This window comes from Cryptomeria japonica, chromosome 8, assembly GCF_030272615.1.
Source record: "Cryptomeria japonica chromosome 8, Sugi_1.0, whole genome shotgun sequence".
NCBI lineage: Eukaryota > Viridiplantae > Streptophyta > Pinopsida > Cupressales > Cupressaceae > Cryptomeria > Cryptomeria japonica.
Genome location: NC_081412.1, coordinates 607806101 through 607822751, shown reverse-complemented (window position 1 = coordinate 607822751; position 16651 = coordinate 607806101). Strand labels below are relative to the sequence as shown.

At 36.2% G+C, this 16651-nt stretch overlaps 1 protein-coding gene across 2 annotated transcripts; it reads left to right on the top strand.

Annotated features, from left to right (window-relative positions):
* Positions 1-10740: 10740 nt before the first annotated feature.
* On the top strand, positions 10741-16431 carry LOC131071757 (histone deacetylase 19). Of its 2 annotated transcripts, none has more exons than XM_058007705.2 (6): positions 10741-11072; positions 11266-11841; positions 15243-15683; positions 15756-15919; positions 16094-16184; positions 16290-16431. In XM_058007705.2, the coding sequence occupies exons 2-6, from the start codon at positions 11314-11316 to the stop codon at positions 16398-16400; spliced, it is 1335 nt and encodes a 444-aa protein (XP_057863688.2). In that variant the 5' UTR covers positions 10741-11072; positions 11266-11313; the 3' UTR covers positions 16401-16431. The 2 variants fall into 2 exon arrangements, with proteins under 2 accessions (XP_057863688.2, XP_057863691.2); XM_058007708.2 differs by having other exon boundaries at positions 10759-11072; positions 15777-15919.
* The last annotated feature ends 220 nt before the right edge of the window (positions 16432-16651 follow it).

The window sequence follows — 16651 nt, the reverse complement described above, 5'->3', positions numbered from 1 at the left end:
AACTATTTCAACACTCAATTCTGGTAAAGGTGCTACCAGTTCAGATATAATCATTTCCACCACCATATCTTGCTCATAAACTCTAATTTGACTTCTATTCAGCTCATCCACCTTGGCATTAGCACTCTCCACAATTCTTTGCAATCTCTTGTTATAACATCTATATGCCTTGCTTTCATTAGAATAACCAAGAAAAATTCCTTCATCACATCTAGGATCAAATTTGCCAATGATATCATCTCTCTTGATATAAAATTTACTACCAAAGATTTTGAAATATTTAATTGTAGGTGTATTGCCAACCCATAATTCATAAGGTTTCTTACCGGTTTCTCCTTTGATATGTACTCTGTTGAATGTATAAACCGCTATGCTTACTACTTCTCTCCAGTAGATATGAGGTAGACTAGCTTCCATCATCATTGGTCTAGCAACATCCAAGATAGTTTTGTTCTTCCTTTCCACAACTCCATTCTATTGAGGTGTCCGAGAAATAGAAAATTGTCTCCTTATACCATGCTTCTCACAAAAGTTATTAAACTCACCGAATGTGAATTCTCCACCATGATCTGACCTCAAACATTTAATCTTCAATCCTGTCTCTTTCTCAACTTTAGCTTTAAAGATTTTAAACTTTTCAAAAGCATCAGATTTATCCCTTAGAAATGTAACCCACATCATTCTAGAATAATCATCAATGATTAACATGAAATATCTATCACCTTGAAAACTTTTTAATTCTAGTAGGGCCACACAAATTAGTATGAATAAGATCAATAACATCATTAGAATTATCTTGTATACTCCTAAAAGAGGTTTTGGCATGTTTACCCATTTGACATTCTTTACATACCGGATTATAGGGCTTCACAATCTTAGGTATATCTCTAATTGCCTTAGTTGAACTGATATTTACAATGCAGTCAAAATTCACATGACATGGCCTATTATGCCATAGCCAACTCTCATTAATTTGTGCAATCAAACATATCTTCTCACCAGAATTCAAATGAAATATATTACCTTTTGTCTATGTACCGGTTGCAATCTCCAAACCAGATCTATTAATGATTTTGTATTTTCCATCTTTGAACTGTAATTGAAATCCCTTATCCACCAATTGTCCTACACTCAAAATATTATGACAGATTATAAGGTGTAACACCATTCTATGTGATCTCGCAAATCTCCTTACCGAGACATCTCAGATGAGTCTCCATTCAAATCTTCCATACTGTGTAATTTGTTCCATCAAGCCTAAGAATATCTCTCTGAAAGATAGCTCCAGATGAATTTGAACTGTTAGTCACCATAGGATCTTCCTCAAGCGGTTAATCTTTCTGTAGAGAGGACTAGAGCTCTGATACCAATTGTTAGACAGTTCAAATAACCGAAAGACAACTGAGAGGGGGGGGTGAATCAATTGTCACGGATTACTAGAACATTTAGCATTTATAACTTTAATACCAGAACCCAAAACATTAATATCAGAATGCTTAAACCAAATACCACAATAACAGATAAACCAATTATGTGGGAGAAAAAGTGACACTAAGCAAACATGCCCTAATCTCACTTTCAACCACACACTTGTGGAATACGAAAGAGCCTAGAGGTATCACACAATTGGCTACTTCTTTTTGTGGAAGAGAGAGCCACGGGCTACCTATTAGGATTTTTATTCCTTTGTTGTAATTGAAAGATGAAATGATGCAAGTTCAATCCCTAACCCCAAAGTGCAAGTATGAACTAATAACAAGATTGCAGAATTGAACTTAAACAATGGAAAGCTGTAAACACAAGGACAAGGGAAGAATGCAAATGCGTACCTGGTGTTAAAATCTGACTGAAAATGTTCGGGACGGGGGCGCGGGCGCCACTGTCCTGATTCTGCCCCTGAAACTGCTGTTTTGCACTCTGGAAAAGTTGTCAAAAATGCTGAAAATGCTATCTGTCAGGAGGACCAGGGCGCCCAGCGCCCCTGTCCTAGGGACCAGGGCGCCCCATGCCCCTGTCCTGGTCTTTTGCTCTGCAATCTGGTGTGGAGTGCTATCTTGACCTGCTTTTCCCGGATCTGTCACCTGCGGCGTCGTCCGAGTCCCAAAACCTGCACTTATATCTGAAAAGGGTATGGGCGGCTATATAGGGTTTTGCCTTAGTCAAACCCCCGCTTCGATGATTTCCACCTCCACGAATAGCCAAGTTGTATTGTAAAATGTAGTGTGTGTGCAGACCTAGTGTGTGTGCAAGGTCCTTAAATGCAAGAAAGCAAACTAGAGCAACCTAGAAAGTAAACCCTAATTGCTTGTAAATGATAATGTAAATGCTCTAAATCAAGATGCAAAGTGATCTAAAGCATGAATAAAGGATATATTGAAGCTTATGCAAAGACATGAAAACAACATGAAATCATACCCAACCCTTAAGGAAGGAGTACAAGCCAATCTTCAGTCGGTAATCTCCTATTGTTCTTCAATGTCTCCCAAGCCCTAAATGAATGAAATTGATGAATGCTTGATGGATGGATGTTGAATGTTATTGAAGTCTTCAAAGATCTGCTCTTTCGCTGCATAGAAGGTCCTCGAAAGCCAAAATTCGAATCCTTTCAAATGAAGAAAGAGAGCTCTTATATATGAAACCCTAGGTCTTAATTTCAACTTTTGGCCGACCTAGAGATTGAATATCCCGCCAATTTATTGGGGTTAAGCTTTATTTTATGATTGGATCGCGCTCCTAAAATTTCGGGAAAAATGTCCGGGACCATGTTGCACTCCGGGCGCCATGGTCCCGACAACTTTTCACCAAATTTTCAGGGCCGTCAGATATGATGATTTTAGAGAGAATCCCGAAGTTACAGCTGATTTTGAGATGTTTTGACCCCCGAAATCAAGCCCCCAAGTTCAAAATAGGACCTAATTAGGGTTTTTGATTAAATGATGTATTGGAAGAATAAAATGAAAGGGGCACACTTTAATGAAAGGGCCCAACTTTATGATATGGGAGATGATAAAATAGGACCTTAGACCTAATTAATTTAATTAATTAAGTGCTAAAGGGGAAATGCAATGCAAAATGCAAAATGCGCCAAGGCGGGTGCTAAACTAGGTGTGAAATTGTACCACCCTAGCAAGTGCGTACAATTTACGACGCTACAATTTACGACGCTACACCAATTAAGCATAAACAACAATCAAAGAATAAATACCATCCACATGACATCAAGATTTATACGTGGAAAACCCGATAAAGGGAAAAACCACGGTGGGAAGCCTACCCACAATCAGATAATAATTCTGTAGTAAGTATGTGAATTACAATTGAGGGGAGTGCACTTGTAGGAAGGCCAACAACCTAGAGCATACTACTCATCACAAAATGAGTCTCACTGACTACATAGAAATCCAGACTACAATCCGAAGAAATGATTGAATTGCAAAGATAACATCTCCTATGCCTGATTATAATTCTGGTTAAGCTCAATACCGAAGGACTAAATCCTCTTACATAAACCCAATTCAATCTCCAATGATCGACCAAATCCTCTAGTGCCTGAATGATATTGCATTATTCGCACATTACATATCCATATCCCATTCCTATGACCATGATGGTCTACAATGAGATCTTACATCATATATATACAAACCCTCGACCATAAATAATCAGGCTGACCACCAGACAATAAACCAATTACATAATTACAAAACATGTCAGCCTTAGACCAAACAAATAATATCCAACTCACACAACATCCTAGAAACATATCGAGAGGTCCAATCCACACATTACATTAAGTTGGTCCATAACCTAGATAACATTGGGACACAATATAGGTCCACACGCTAAAGAAATGATCCCAATATGCCAACTCTCGAACATGATCACCATCAACATCATGAATCCATACCAATAGCTGCACCAACACCACTTATGCATATCATCAAAGATCTTCAACAAAGCCCTGCCGGTAAAATCCTCGCCGAAACCACAAACCAAGCTTCCAAGCAAACAAGATAGCATTTGATCACCATATCAAAACCAACTAACTGAATATGAACATAAGTAGCATGAATAAGCCAATTCCATAACCAAAACATACCAGAGCATATTGGATCATGCTAGATCCAATCCAACCAGAAACCACACAACCTACCGGGACCAAAAGGGTGTCGGTAAAGCATCCAAAATAGCTAGTGTTGACATCAATGACAAAACAACAATGCAACACACAATCAATTCCTCCAAATGGCCAACAAAAAGTACCTTTCGGGGGTGGACAAATTTGATGTACCTCGATGTAGCCTTCAAGGGAAAGGATCTATGATTTGGGATACTCTCAAATGAGGGGTGAAGCTCATCAAAGAGGGTATTTTCTAGACTTTTAATAAGGGATATGCTTCTCTTTTTTAGTTTTTTGGTAAGATTCTTCAGATGGCTATCCCCCTATCATATCAATGTTTCCTCAGTTATAATCCTTCTATAACAGTTTGCTTCAAGTTGGTTGCATTAAGCAAGAAGACTTTAAAATTGTTCAGGTTTTGGGTGAAGTGGAGATGAGAAATTGGAAGGATCCTTGGGAGTGGTCACTAAGAGGTACTAAGGAGTCTTGAAAAGAGATAGCAAATATTTTGGCTAGTAGAATGTGCAATTATAAGAAGGGGAGGGATAGATTAGCCTACAACCTTGATCTAAAGTGCAAATTCATAGTTGCCTTGGGTTACTTGGAGTTGGATAGATAGTTGTATGGGGAGGTTGGAATTCCATGGTGGAAGTAGGTGTAGAATAAATTTTCTTGGTCCAAATGTAACTTCTTCTTATGACTCATAGCCCAAAATAGGTGCCTACCTAGGAGAATTTGTGGATGAGATACTTCCAAGGTCCTTCTATTTGTGTTCTTTGTAATAACATTGAAGAATGTGCTTCACATATCTTCTTCTAGTGTGCTTAATTTGGGGAGATTTGGTAACTCTGGTGGGGGCTTAGAACCATGCTTGCATTCATTCCACATCTTTGGTTTACTTCTGAGAAAGTTTGGGTAGACCTCCAACTAAGACCTCTTTTCTTCATATAGCTTGGTTATTGTCCCTACTTTCATTATCTCACATCTTTGGCTAGAAAGTAATTGAAGGATCTTTGAGGTTTTGAAAATCGTGGTAGCTCTTTTATGGTGAAATATCATGAATAGGCTTGAAAACACTATTTCATCAAAAGATGATCTTTTGTCCACAATGGATTCCAGTGATTTGTCTATTATAAGGAATTTGAATTTGGTTGATAGTGGTTTTGGCTCTCCTATAGGTAGAAGACCTTGACAAGCTGAAAAGAAGGTTCATCAAGAAGGACAACGACTTCCTCCTCTTAAGGGAGTTACGAAGGTGGATACTAATGGAACTTCCAGGGGGAATCCTAGACATGCAGGGATTGGTGTTATTGGTAGGGATAATGTTGAAAGTGTTGTTTTTTTTTCTCTATCGATAAAGGGAAACATACTAATAACCTTATGGAGACCCCCGCTATTATTTATGTTGTAGAAAGAGGTCGCTCCCTTGGATGGAAAAAATTATTTGTGAATCTGATTCACAAATTGTGGTGGATCTACTGAATGAGAAAAGATTGGATGGAGCGAATGGGCACTTGGCTTTAGTGCTTAAACATATCTTGAATTTGAGTTGTCCTTTGGAATATATTTCCTTTTATCATATTCCTAGAGAGTGGAATATATTGGCAGATTGTCTGGCTAAATGGGCCTTAGAACATTTAGAGAGGTGGGATGTTGGTGATTGGGGACTCTTGTGCCCAAATCGTTCTTTGGCTTTGGACAAGTTAATTATGGAGGACAAGTGTATGTAGTTGGTTCTTCTTTGGGGTTCCTCTTGGTCCTTCTTTTTGTTGTTTGTTGGTTGTATTTGGTGGGCTTGTGGTCTTTTGCTTTGCAATATATAGATCCCCTCCTAATAATACAATGAAAAGGTAATTCTAGTGAAGGTTTACTCAACTCTCAATGTAATTAATTACATAAGTTATTCACACTATCCAATATAACTAACTTAAGGGATGTGTACCACATGTTGGCATCTCCATCCACCTAAATACCTTACAAATATCATATCCATATGTACATAACAAGTTACAATATCTTTTTTTGATTGACCAGATTTATTTAATGTATGCAAAATTAGGGTTTCTACCAAAATTTCCCCTAAAGCTACAAATCATTGAAAATTTTATACTATTTTGGGAAGGTGAGATCTTATAACAAAGGTAGAAAGAGAACAAGAAAAAGATGTAGAAGAGCATGAATAAGAAGCAATAAAAGAAAGAAAAAACACAAAAAAGGATATGCGGAAGAAATAAAAGAAGAAGCAAGTGAAGATGAAGATTTTATGCAAAAGCATTCACAATTAATTACGATTGAGTACCATACTTATATAAAGAGGGAGGACGTGCTATGCCTTGACCCTATAGTGTATATTAGGTTATGAGTACTCGACTTGATGCTATCTTAACTCTTAAATAAGTTACATAATCATTATTACAATAATATATAGGTATTAAGGTCATCATAGGGGTTAATTATGTATATATAAGCGCTAGTGAATAGTTGTTATCACCATGTTGAGTATTGTGTTCTCATTAGAGACTATTGGAGGTATCCCTCTTGAAGTGGATTAGAAGGTTGCCCCTTCAAAGTGACATATTATTATCAAATATTTACAATATATTTCTTATTGTATTATTTATTATGCAAGTTGTTTTGTTACATGTTGTGACAAAAGACTATTAATTGAGCTATGGTACTAAAATATCTAAAGAATGAGACATTTGCATATTGATTAGTTGAATCTTTGTAATAGAATCGCACTGGTAGTTATGTCTAAAAATTTGTCATCATATCCTCCAATCTAATGATTTACACTAGTAGAGAAGGGGGTCTTCAATACCTACAATGAATGTTCACCTTGTGGTATTTGAAGTGAATAAATAGGGGTTGGTGCTAAAGAGCATTATAGAGCTTGCTATGTAAGGATTGGATCTTTGGATTTACATATGTCTTAGATAAGCCTCATGCCTAACTTAATAATGGTTAAGAGAGATAAGGATGGTAACGAGAGATAATGCATGAATGCTAGTGAATGTTGCTGAGTCAACCACTACCTTTATTGATCCAACTTGACGTGTGATGATACTAGAGAGTACCTTGAATGTGCCTATAGTTGATATAGAGAGGTTGATTGTTTGTAGATACGTAATAGAGAATGATTTATGCCCCTGATATATTTGCAAAGGAGAAGAGACTATATAGACATATAAAATTGACCATGTCCTTACAATACCTCTAGAAACACCTAGACACCACCTTTCAACACATCACCTAGTTAATTAACCTCCTAATACCAATTTATGTCACCATGTGACACATTTATCCTATTTTCTAAATTAATTAAATATATTGATTTAAATCCTTTTAATCCATCACCTATTTAATTAAATAATTTTTTTATTTAATTAATTTATCCTCCTGCATCATCCTCTTCTAATAATTAATCAAATAATTTTATTATTATTTAATTAATTATTGTGAACCACATGACTAGCTAAGAGGTTGTCTAGATTCATTGAACCTATATACTTGTTACAATTAATAAACGAGAGGCACAAAAGTCATGTTGACTTTGCATCTCAACCATCCATTTCATACGTCTTCAAATCTCAACCCTTCACATAATGATTTACCCTAATGTTATCTCATAAAATATTGACCATCCATTGCACCTCTTAATCTTAGCCATCCATCCTATCACTCATCAATCTATAAATTAAACATCAATCTAGCCATTAGATGATAAAGGATCTTTCAAGTAAAGTTATGCTCATTTAGTAAGCAACTGAGATATGAGATATCATTATCAAGTGCACTCTACTTCAACTCTATTCGAGGAGAAGAAGGGTTTTAGGTGAAGGCATTGTGTGTGTATTGCATTATCTTCTATATTATTCACCTTTAAACTTTTCTTCTCTTTTGACTACATGCTTTTCCAAAGCTCTTGAAGGATGTGCTATCATTTTGTAAATAACCAAGGTGCTACCTTTGAATAGATGACCTTAAATACATAAATAGTGATAGCCACGTTGATAGGTAAAGACTAGAGCCCAAGAATGTTAGGCTTGGATTGCATAATTTTGAAGTTTGATATTTAGAAATAAGATCACACTAGTGATCATGTCTAAAAGATATGATCACAAATATGACCGTAACTTGGGTAGGTGGACTATTAAGAATTGAGCCAAATCAAAAGAGATATAAGATGTCTAGGTGGTAGAGAGTCACACACTTATATAATCAAATCATATGATAGAATCAAACATCCAAATCTATTGACCAAAATATTATAAAATTAGAATGGGAAAAGAATATATAAAATTAAAAGTTGGATCAAGTGGACCCACATCCTCCTAACCACAGGAAGGTACCATAGGGATAAGAGATGAGATCTCTTATTAGCTTCAAAAGTTGGAGGACGGGGTAGGTGCAAATTTTGGCTCAGGTTGATGGATCTCTCTGATTCTCGGGGTAATGTTGAATGCAGTGATGACGAGAGAACATCATGACACTTCGAGATTCAAGTGCTTATGAATCCAAAGGATGGAGGACTTATATAACACATGAGAAGTCAATGTTTCTGCACAGAGTGAAGGAAAATGGTGCATCTATTCGGGCTTAGTTGTCTCTGCAGAGAGGAGACGTTGGAGGTGCAATGTGATAGACTGTTCGACATCGACACAAATGGTCAAGAGGCGATTTGCGGAATAGTGGTGGGAGCCCTCAACAATGATAGACACTAGTGCAATGGACAGATATATGAAATTATATTGTGCCTTCTGGTTGATGTCCTACCTTCCAAGGAGGCTTGTATCGAAAAGATTGCTGGTTTTGTCAGGGAGGTGGATGTAGACGCTGTGGAAGTGCGATTATGGAGGTGGAAGAAGAATGGGCCAGCATTCTGGGACCATTTTTTAACACTATAGTCTATCTATCTGATGTTGATTGCTCGGACTCGGAGGACGAAGCTCAGGTTGCTGCAGTGGCTCTTAAAGCCAAGAAGGAGGAATTTATGCAGAACGCGTTGGAGGTGTTTCATGTGGGGGTGAAGAATGATGACATGGATCCCTTCAAACGGATGATGCGGTCAAAGGAGAGTTGGCTCTCGGAGAGTAGCGTTGAGCGGGTGACTTTGATCGGGTCTCGAGTTGCCACCATTCTAAGGCTCATGTAAAAGGGTCAGCAAAGGGATCTGATTTTATAACATATGTTATAAGCCTTGTGAATGTAGAGTGTTTAGATATTTGGAATATGATTGTAATATCTTTTTTAATAATTAATAGAAAGAGCTATCCCCATCAAAAATAGTACTTGCTTTAAAAAAAGAAAAAAAAGAAAAAAGAAAAAAGTGGACCCACATCCATTCAATTTGAGCAAACAAATAAACTGTAAAAATAATTATAAAATAGTTTTTTTTCTATTATTATTTTTATTTTTGAAAGTATCGTCTCATGAAATCTGTGAGACAATATATAACTTATTCCCGTTGATTCCTTTAATCAAAGATGGAGCCTCCAGGTAAGGATATCAAGCTCTGTATACTGCTTTCTGTGTGTTGAATGCTATAGTGGTTTTTTAATGGTGTTTACTGTTTTCGGTAGTGTCTAGTGGAGCTTGACATCTTGCTCATTATCTGCAACCATTTTTGTCAAGAAATACGATGAATTGCATTGGTGGGTGTTTTGAATTTGTTTAGAAAGTTCAGGGATATTTACTTTTTCACATTTATTTTCATTGGTTCTCCAATGGCATACGAGATTTCTCTTTTTTAAGCTCTGTGGATTCAACCTTATTTTTTATAGAACAGTTTATTGTCATAGAAGCAATCATTCTCCACGAACACACCTTCCTCTTTTTCATATACTTCATTTTATCTGCTATGCTTAGAGTAAACCTGATTTTCTTTTATGATTGAAAATAAATTAACCAGTATTGCCCCTAAATACTATGGAGACTCATTCTTTGAAAATAACCTCAATGTGTACATAGGCTTGTAATTTCAAAATCCACAAACAGATTAAGGGTCCATTTGTATGTGACTGGTTTATTATTGTTCTTTCTTTTCAACATGGAAAAATTAAGGGATTGAAATTATTTTAAACACGCACAAATAGTTGGTGAATCTTTTCATTTCAAAGACTGCAAATTATGAATTTTTTTATCCTTTATTTCTCCTAAGTAGATTGGCCGTAATTATAAGAACTGATGATTTAATTTAAGGGAAGACGTTGTGAAGTTCAGACTATTATACTGCATATATGCCTGAGCTCCATAATGATTCACTTGGAAATTCCATTCAGAGACTCCCTTGTCCAAAGTAGCCTGCAATACCTCATTAACACAGAGATCATGAGAAGTATATCCTGGATTTGAGCCATGGTCCACTAGACATAACTATTGTATTTTGATATTTGATAGAGATGATAGAATTTTTCAAAAAGGTCAGCCATCAAGTTTTTGCCCTATTCTCAATATTTGTTTGAAACTTCCGTTCAGAGACTTCCTTGTTCAAAGCAGCCTGCATTACCTCATTAACACAGAGATCATGATAAACATATCCTGGACTTGAACCATGGTCTACTAGACATAACTTTTGTATTTTAATATTTGATAGAGATGATAGAATTTTTGGAAAGGGTCAGCCATGAAGTTTTCCCCTTATTTTCAAAATGACTTCCATTCAGAGTTTCCCTTGTCCAAAGAAGCGCGAATTGTTGACTTGGTGGTCAGCACCTCCTTGGGGTCTCGTGACATGGCTTAACTGCCTCCCATTGGGTCGGGTTAAATATGGCGTTTGTATCGGGTGTTGATAGTTCGTGCTTTTGGTGCAACAGCAAACGATTCCAACATGCATTACCTCACTGACACAGAGATCATGTCAAGCATATCCTGGACTTGAACCATGGTCCACTAGACATAACTATTGTATCGTACTTAATATTTGACAGAGATCATAGAATTTTTGGAAAAGGTCAGCCATCAAGTTTTCCCCAATTCTCAATATTATTTTTGTGGGATACTAGTGTCATTAGATGTCAAGGAGGGTAGCAGATCTTCCATTGAGATAAATATTTTGATAGTTGATAAAAAAATCGAAATTTCAGTGGAACTCAGGTCATTCAGTTTTCACTTATTTTTGATCTTTTCATGGATTGTTGTGGCAGCTGTTTAGGACAGGAGTTATTGCACGATCAACGAGAAGAGACTGTCCAATGGAGACTGGAGGCAATTCCCTTACTTCTGGATCAGATGGGACTAAGAGGAAAGTTTCATACTTTTATGACCCAGATGTGGGAAACTATTATTATGGACAAGGGCATGCTATGAAGCCTCATCGCATACGATTGACACATACTCTTCTTGTTGAATATGGGTTGCACAAGGAAATGGAAGTTGTTAAGCCCTATCCTGCAAGAGATAGAGATCTCTGCCAGTTCCATGCGGATGACTATGTAGCATTTTTGAGAGGAATAACTCCAGAGACAATGCAGGACCAAGCCAAAGCATTGGAACGGTTTAATGTTGGAGATGACTGTCCAGTTTTTAATGGGTTGTATCAATACTGCCAAACATATGCTGGTGGCTCTATTGGGTGTGCTGTCAAACTTAATTACAAACATTGTGACATTGCAATTAATTGGGCCGGAGGTCTTCATCATGCAAAAAAGTGTGAGGCATCTGGATTTTGCTATGTAAATGACATTGTTCTGTCCATTCTGGAGCTACTGAAATATCACAAGGTGTGTTTCCAAATGTTTATAGTAACTGCATTATTTTCTTTTTCTTTGTATAATCAAACTTGTTCAGAATTCCCTTTTTGTTAATTTTATATTTCTGTTTTGTGAAGACAGATGCTCACGTGAAATTTTTTCAGAATGTCTTATTAGTTATCGAGAGGACATGTTTTTCTTTGCAAGAATGACTACATCTATTGACCCTAAGTAGTCTTTTGTAATTTGGTAGTCATCTCTCCCTACTTTTGCATTCAATTCTATCAATATGCCAGTGCTGCAAACTTGGATAAACTAATTTCAAAATTGAAATTCATAAAAGGGCTGCATGTTACAAATTACTTATCAGGAATATTTGATGAGAGACTCATGCTGGAATACAGATTTGTGCTGAGATTGATCAAGAGAGGATAGTTGTAACTGAAATTCTCCATAAATCATATATGTCATTCAGTTAGTATATTCAAATTTTGTGCATCTTGAAATTTGAACACAGTATCTTACATATAGAAAAACATTTCTGGAATTAGTATATTTGCGTTTCCTAACAGATAAGACCTTTTTCTAATTATTACTTGTTTTTCCCCTTACATAAGTAGTTGGATTAAAATCATTCCAGTACTCAAGAGATGACTTGCACCCAATCAAGTGTCTTGAGATGGGCCACAAAATATCCAGATATAATGTATGAGGCTTTGAAAACCTTTGTTTTTACTTTTAAACCCTATATTGTGCATAAAAATAATCGCTTATATATGGAAGCTATATTTTGGTGATTTCTAAATTTTATTTCCTTTCATGCTTACGCTCACATTTCACAGGATCTAAAATGGTCCCCAGCTTTATAACCAAAAAATGCTCTTTTTATTTTTATAGAATTTTCTTTCTGATTATTATTTGATGCTCCCTACAAAAGTATTGTTTTGAATAACATAATAAAAATAAATAAAAAGGTATAAAAAGGTATGACTTTTATTCACTTTAATGAGTAAACTGAAATAAATAATTTAAATCCTAAATACATTGAATTTTACTTCTTACTTCTCAACCTTATCATTTAATAGTAATTGGTAGATGGAACAAGAATGAAAATACAATGAATCATATTATCACATATGAACATTTATACTCATGAGAGGGACAAGTTTTAAGATTAATGTCATATATGTGCGGTCAATATGGAACTATGTAATAGTCTTTTTTAAAAAAAAAAAAGCCTGGTAAACTGTTTAACGTGACCGGTGACGCTGGCATGACATGCCCTCTGGCTCCACGTGAAACGCTTTTGACCCGGAGCTATGAACTGGTGAGGCCACAACCGGGGGACCTCATCCCCACACTTCACTTGTTCAAACCCGCGAGCACAACGGCCCAGCGAAGACACAAGGCCTGAGAGCACAATGGCCCAGCAGGGGTTTGAACCTTGGTGGTCGCTTCACTAACGAAGTGTTTTAACCGCGACACTACATGTCCGAAGACTAACTATGTAATAGTCTAAGTGGTAAATAAGAACAAAATTAAGAGTCTTATAAATTTCCAAAATAGGATGGAGCATACCTGGCTAATGGATGGGATATACTTGGCTAATGCATGGGATATACCTGTCTAATGGCCCATGTTTGTGTGGCTGCAAAAATTGCTTCAAGGTTAGAAATGATACAGAACAATTTAATTATCACACCCAAAATATTCTTGCTTATGAAATACGCCCATTGGCACCCGAACTAATCTTTGGGGATCCATACCTTCCTCATCAAATTCTATAGCAACCTGAAGTTGAACATACCAAAGTTGGTAGTTCTCTACAAATACTATGTTGTTTCCCTTTGCTTAAGCTACAGGCGATATGAACTCCACTCAACTTATCTGCTCTATTCGAGGTAATTTTGTTTTTCTTGATGCTGAATGAAGATATAAGACAATCAGTTCCACTTAGCTTCAAAGAAACGTGGACTTTGAGAAAGCAATAGTTTAACAAGCTATCTATGTTCTATGGTTTTGTTACCATGCATCTTTCACTGCCCAATGGGTTACTATGTGCCAATCTTGCCATTTTTAGCTGTGTTGGAATTGTTGAAAGGACTATTGAGTTCTGCAAATTGAAGAAACGCCTCCTGTAGCTTCACATTTTCCCTCCTCAATACACATCTTGTCAATAGCATCAAAAAAACATCAATTTAATTTATTGCCATTAATGGGAGCCACTCTTCAAAGCCTTTTAAGATACCATCTTGGGTTCAATGCTGCCAATGGAAGCCACTCTTCAAAGCCTTTTTAAAATACCTTTTTGGGTTCAATGCTGCCATGTGCAAGGGCATGTTCATAGGATTGCACATATGCTGAATAATGAATCTGAATACTCTCCTCATGGGATTGTTAATGGGATCTCTCTTACAAATCCTCAATTGTTTCAACGTCTTAACAAATGTCTCATATATTTCTCAAAGAGTAGGAGCGTTTATGTCTGCATAATGGATAAATTGGGCTATATGAGTAAATATATGGGATTACATATCTACAAATTTCTCTCCAATCATCATTCAACAATCAGGCCTTCACCTTACCCCTGTTGTATGCTTGGATACACCTAGCAGGTATACCTTGGATATGTCTGCTTGAGGAATTCCATTTCTATCGTGAAACCTATGACTGCTAAGATGAATGGTGGTTGCAGATAAGTGATAAACATCCGCACATTTCTATGTACATACAATCTACAAAATGTTAATTTTTGGTTTATAAACTTCAATTGTCACCCTGACCATTGTTGCTTTTAAATTGCGAGCTGTAGTTCTTAATCTAGGTGGGCATAATAAAAACAATGTTTGCACATTGATAAGAAACTTAGGATGAACGAACAATCCACTTGGTGTGAATAGTTATCATGCGTAAGCATTGTGTTTATGAAACTTTGTAACTTGCATAACCAATGATATTGAAGACGAAAATAGTAAAGCTTGTGTTTGTCTTAAATTCATTTCATAAAGGTTGCATAAGTTTATGTGATGCTTGAGGATGTTGGATTCTGTATCAGTTATTGGTCTATTTTGTACCCTTTAGGGGACCGTTGGTACTGGTTTTTAGGGTTTTATTTGCTTTGTGGAATTGGTCTTGCTTTGATTTTGAAATAATTTATTTAAATTTTCCCTTGGTTTTCAATTTTTTTAAAATATTAATTTCTTTAGATTCCTCCTGATTGGTTGTAATTTTAAAGTTTCTTTTAATAGTTGATAAAGGTCATTAATATTTATCTTCTTTTTACTGTGTCCACTTTTTTAGGGTTTTTAAAAGGGACTGCATTTGAATACTTTTGTTTTGATTCTTTCCATTTTAATTTCAGATATTTCAAAACCGTTCTGTTCATAGATGTACTTGCTTATTGTATTCTTACAATAATTTGTTGTTGTCAGCGTGTTTTGTATGTTGATATTGACATTCACCATGGTGATGGAGTTGAGGAGGCTTTTTACACAACTGATAGGGTCATGACTGTCTCTTTTCACAAATATGGAGACTATTTCCCTGGTTCAGGTGATCTCCGAGACATTGGATATGGGAAAGGAAAATATTATGCCGTAAATGTCCCCTTGAATGATGGAATTGATGATGAAAGTTTTCAGTCTCTATTTAAACCCATTGTTAAACAAGTGATGACTGCCTATGATCCTGAGGCAGTTGTACTTCAGTGTGGAGCTGATTCCTTGGCTGGAGACAGACTAGGCCGTTTTAATCTTTCTGTAAAAGGGCATGCAGAGTGTGTACGATACATGAGGTCATTCAATGTGCCACTTTTGCTCTTGGGTGGTGGTGGATACACAATTCGTAATGTTGCTCGATGCTGGTGCTATGAGGTATTTATGTTTACTAATCTATGGGTGTTATAAGTTTCAAAGGATCAAACTTCAATATTGTAATTTAATCAGTTTTTTCTCCCAAATGTCCAGACAGGAGTTGCAGTTGGTAAAGAGATTGATGAGAAATTGCCCCAGCATAAATATTATGAGTATTTTGGGCCAGATTTTAGTATTAATGTGGCTCCAAGTAATATGGAAAACAAAAACTCAAAACAGATGTTGGATAAAATTAGGTTTATGAGAATTTCTCTCCTTCCATGGTTGAGTTGTATTTTGAACAAATTCTTTAAAATTGATTGGGCTTTAAAATATGAAATCTTAGCTATTTTATTGGCCCATTTATCAATTAAGGCCACTGCATTTGGTATACCTTAAAGGAAATATTACTTAATGTTTTTTATTGACAGGTCCAAAGTTCTTGAGAATATTAATAAAATGCCATGTGCACCAAGTGTCCAATTTCAAGAGCGCCCTCCAGATACTGATTTCCCTGAGCTGGTACATTTATATATGCCTTTTCTTTGGAAATTTTTTCTTTTGTGAGTTAGGATATGTTAATTGAAATTTATACACTGTTCCTTCATTGTTTTGAGAAACTAACAGGAAGAAGAAGATTATGATGCAAGTAGTAGAAGTCGTAAATGGGATGGAGCAAGTTATGATTCCAATTCAGAGAATGGTCAACCAAAGCTTCAGAATCATCCTGTGGAGTAAGGTGCTTTCATTTGGTATGTGTGAAGGGTTCCGAGGTAATCACAATTATTCTGTAGTTAAAGCTGTAAAACAACAGTTGATTTGTAACTATATTACATTTTATCTCATTTGTATGTTCACAAATTCTACAAAAATGGTTACTGCTGGAAGTCTAAGCATCAAAACATTTTCTTCCCTAGGAAAATATATCTGGAGATTGTCCTGTTCCTGTCATATATAGGCATGGAAAAATTAACAAGTGTTTATTGTGT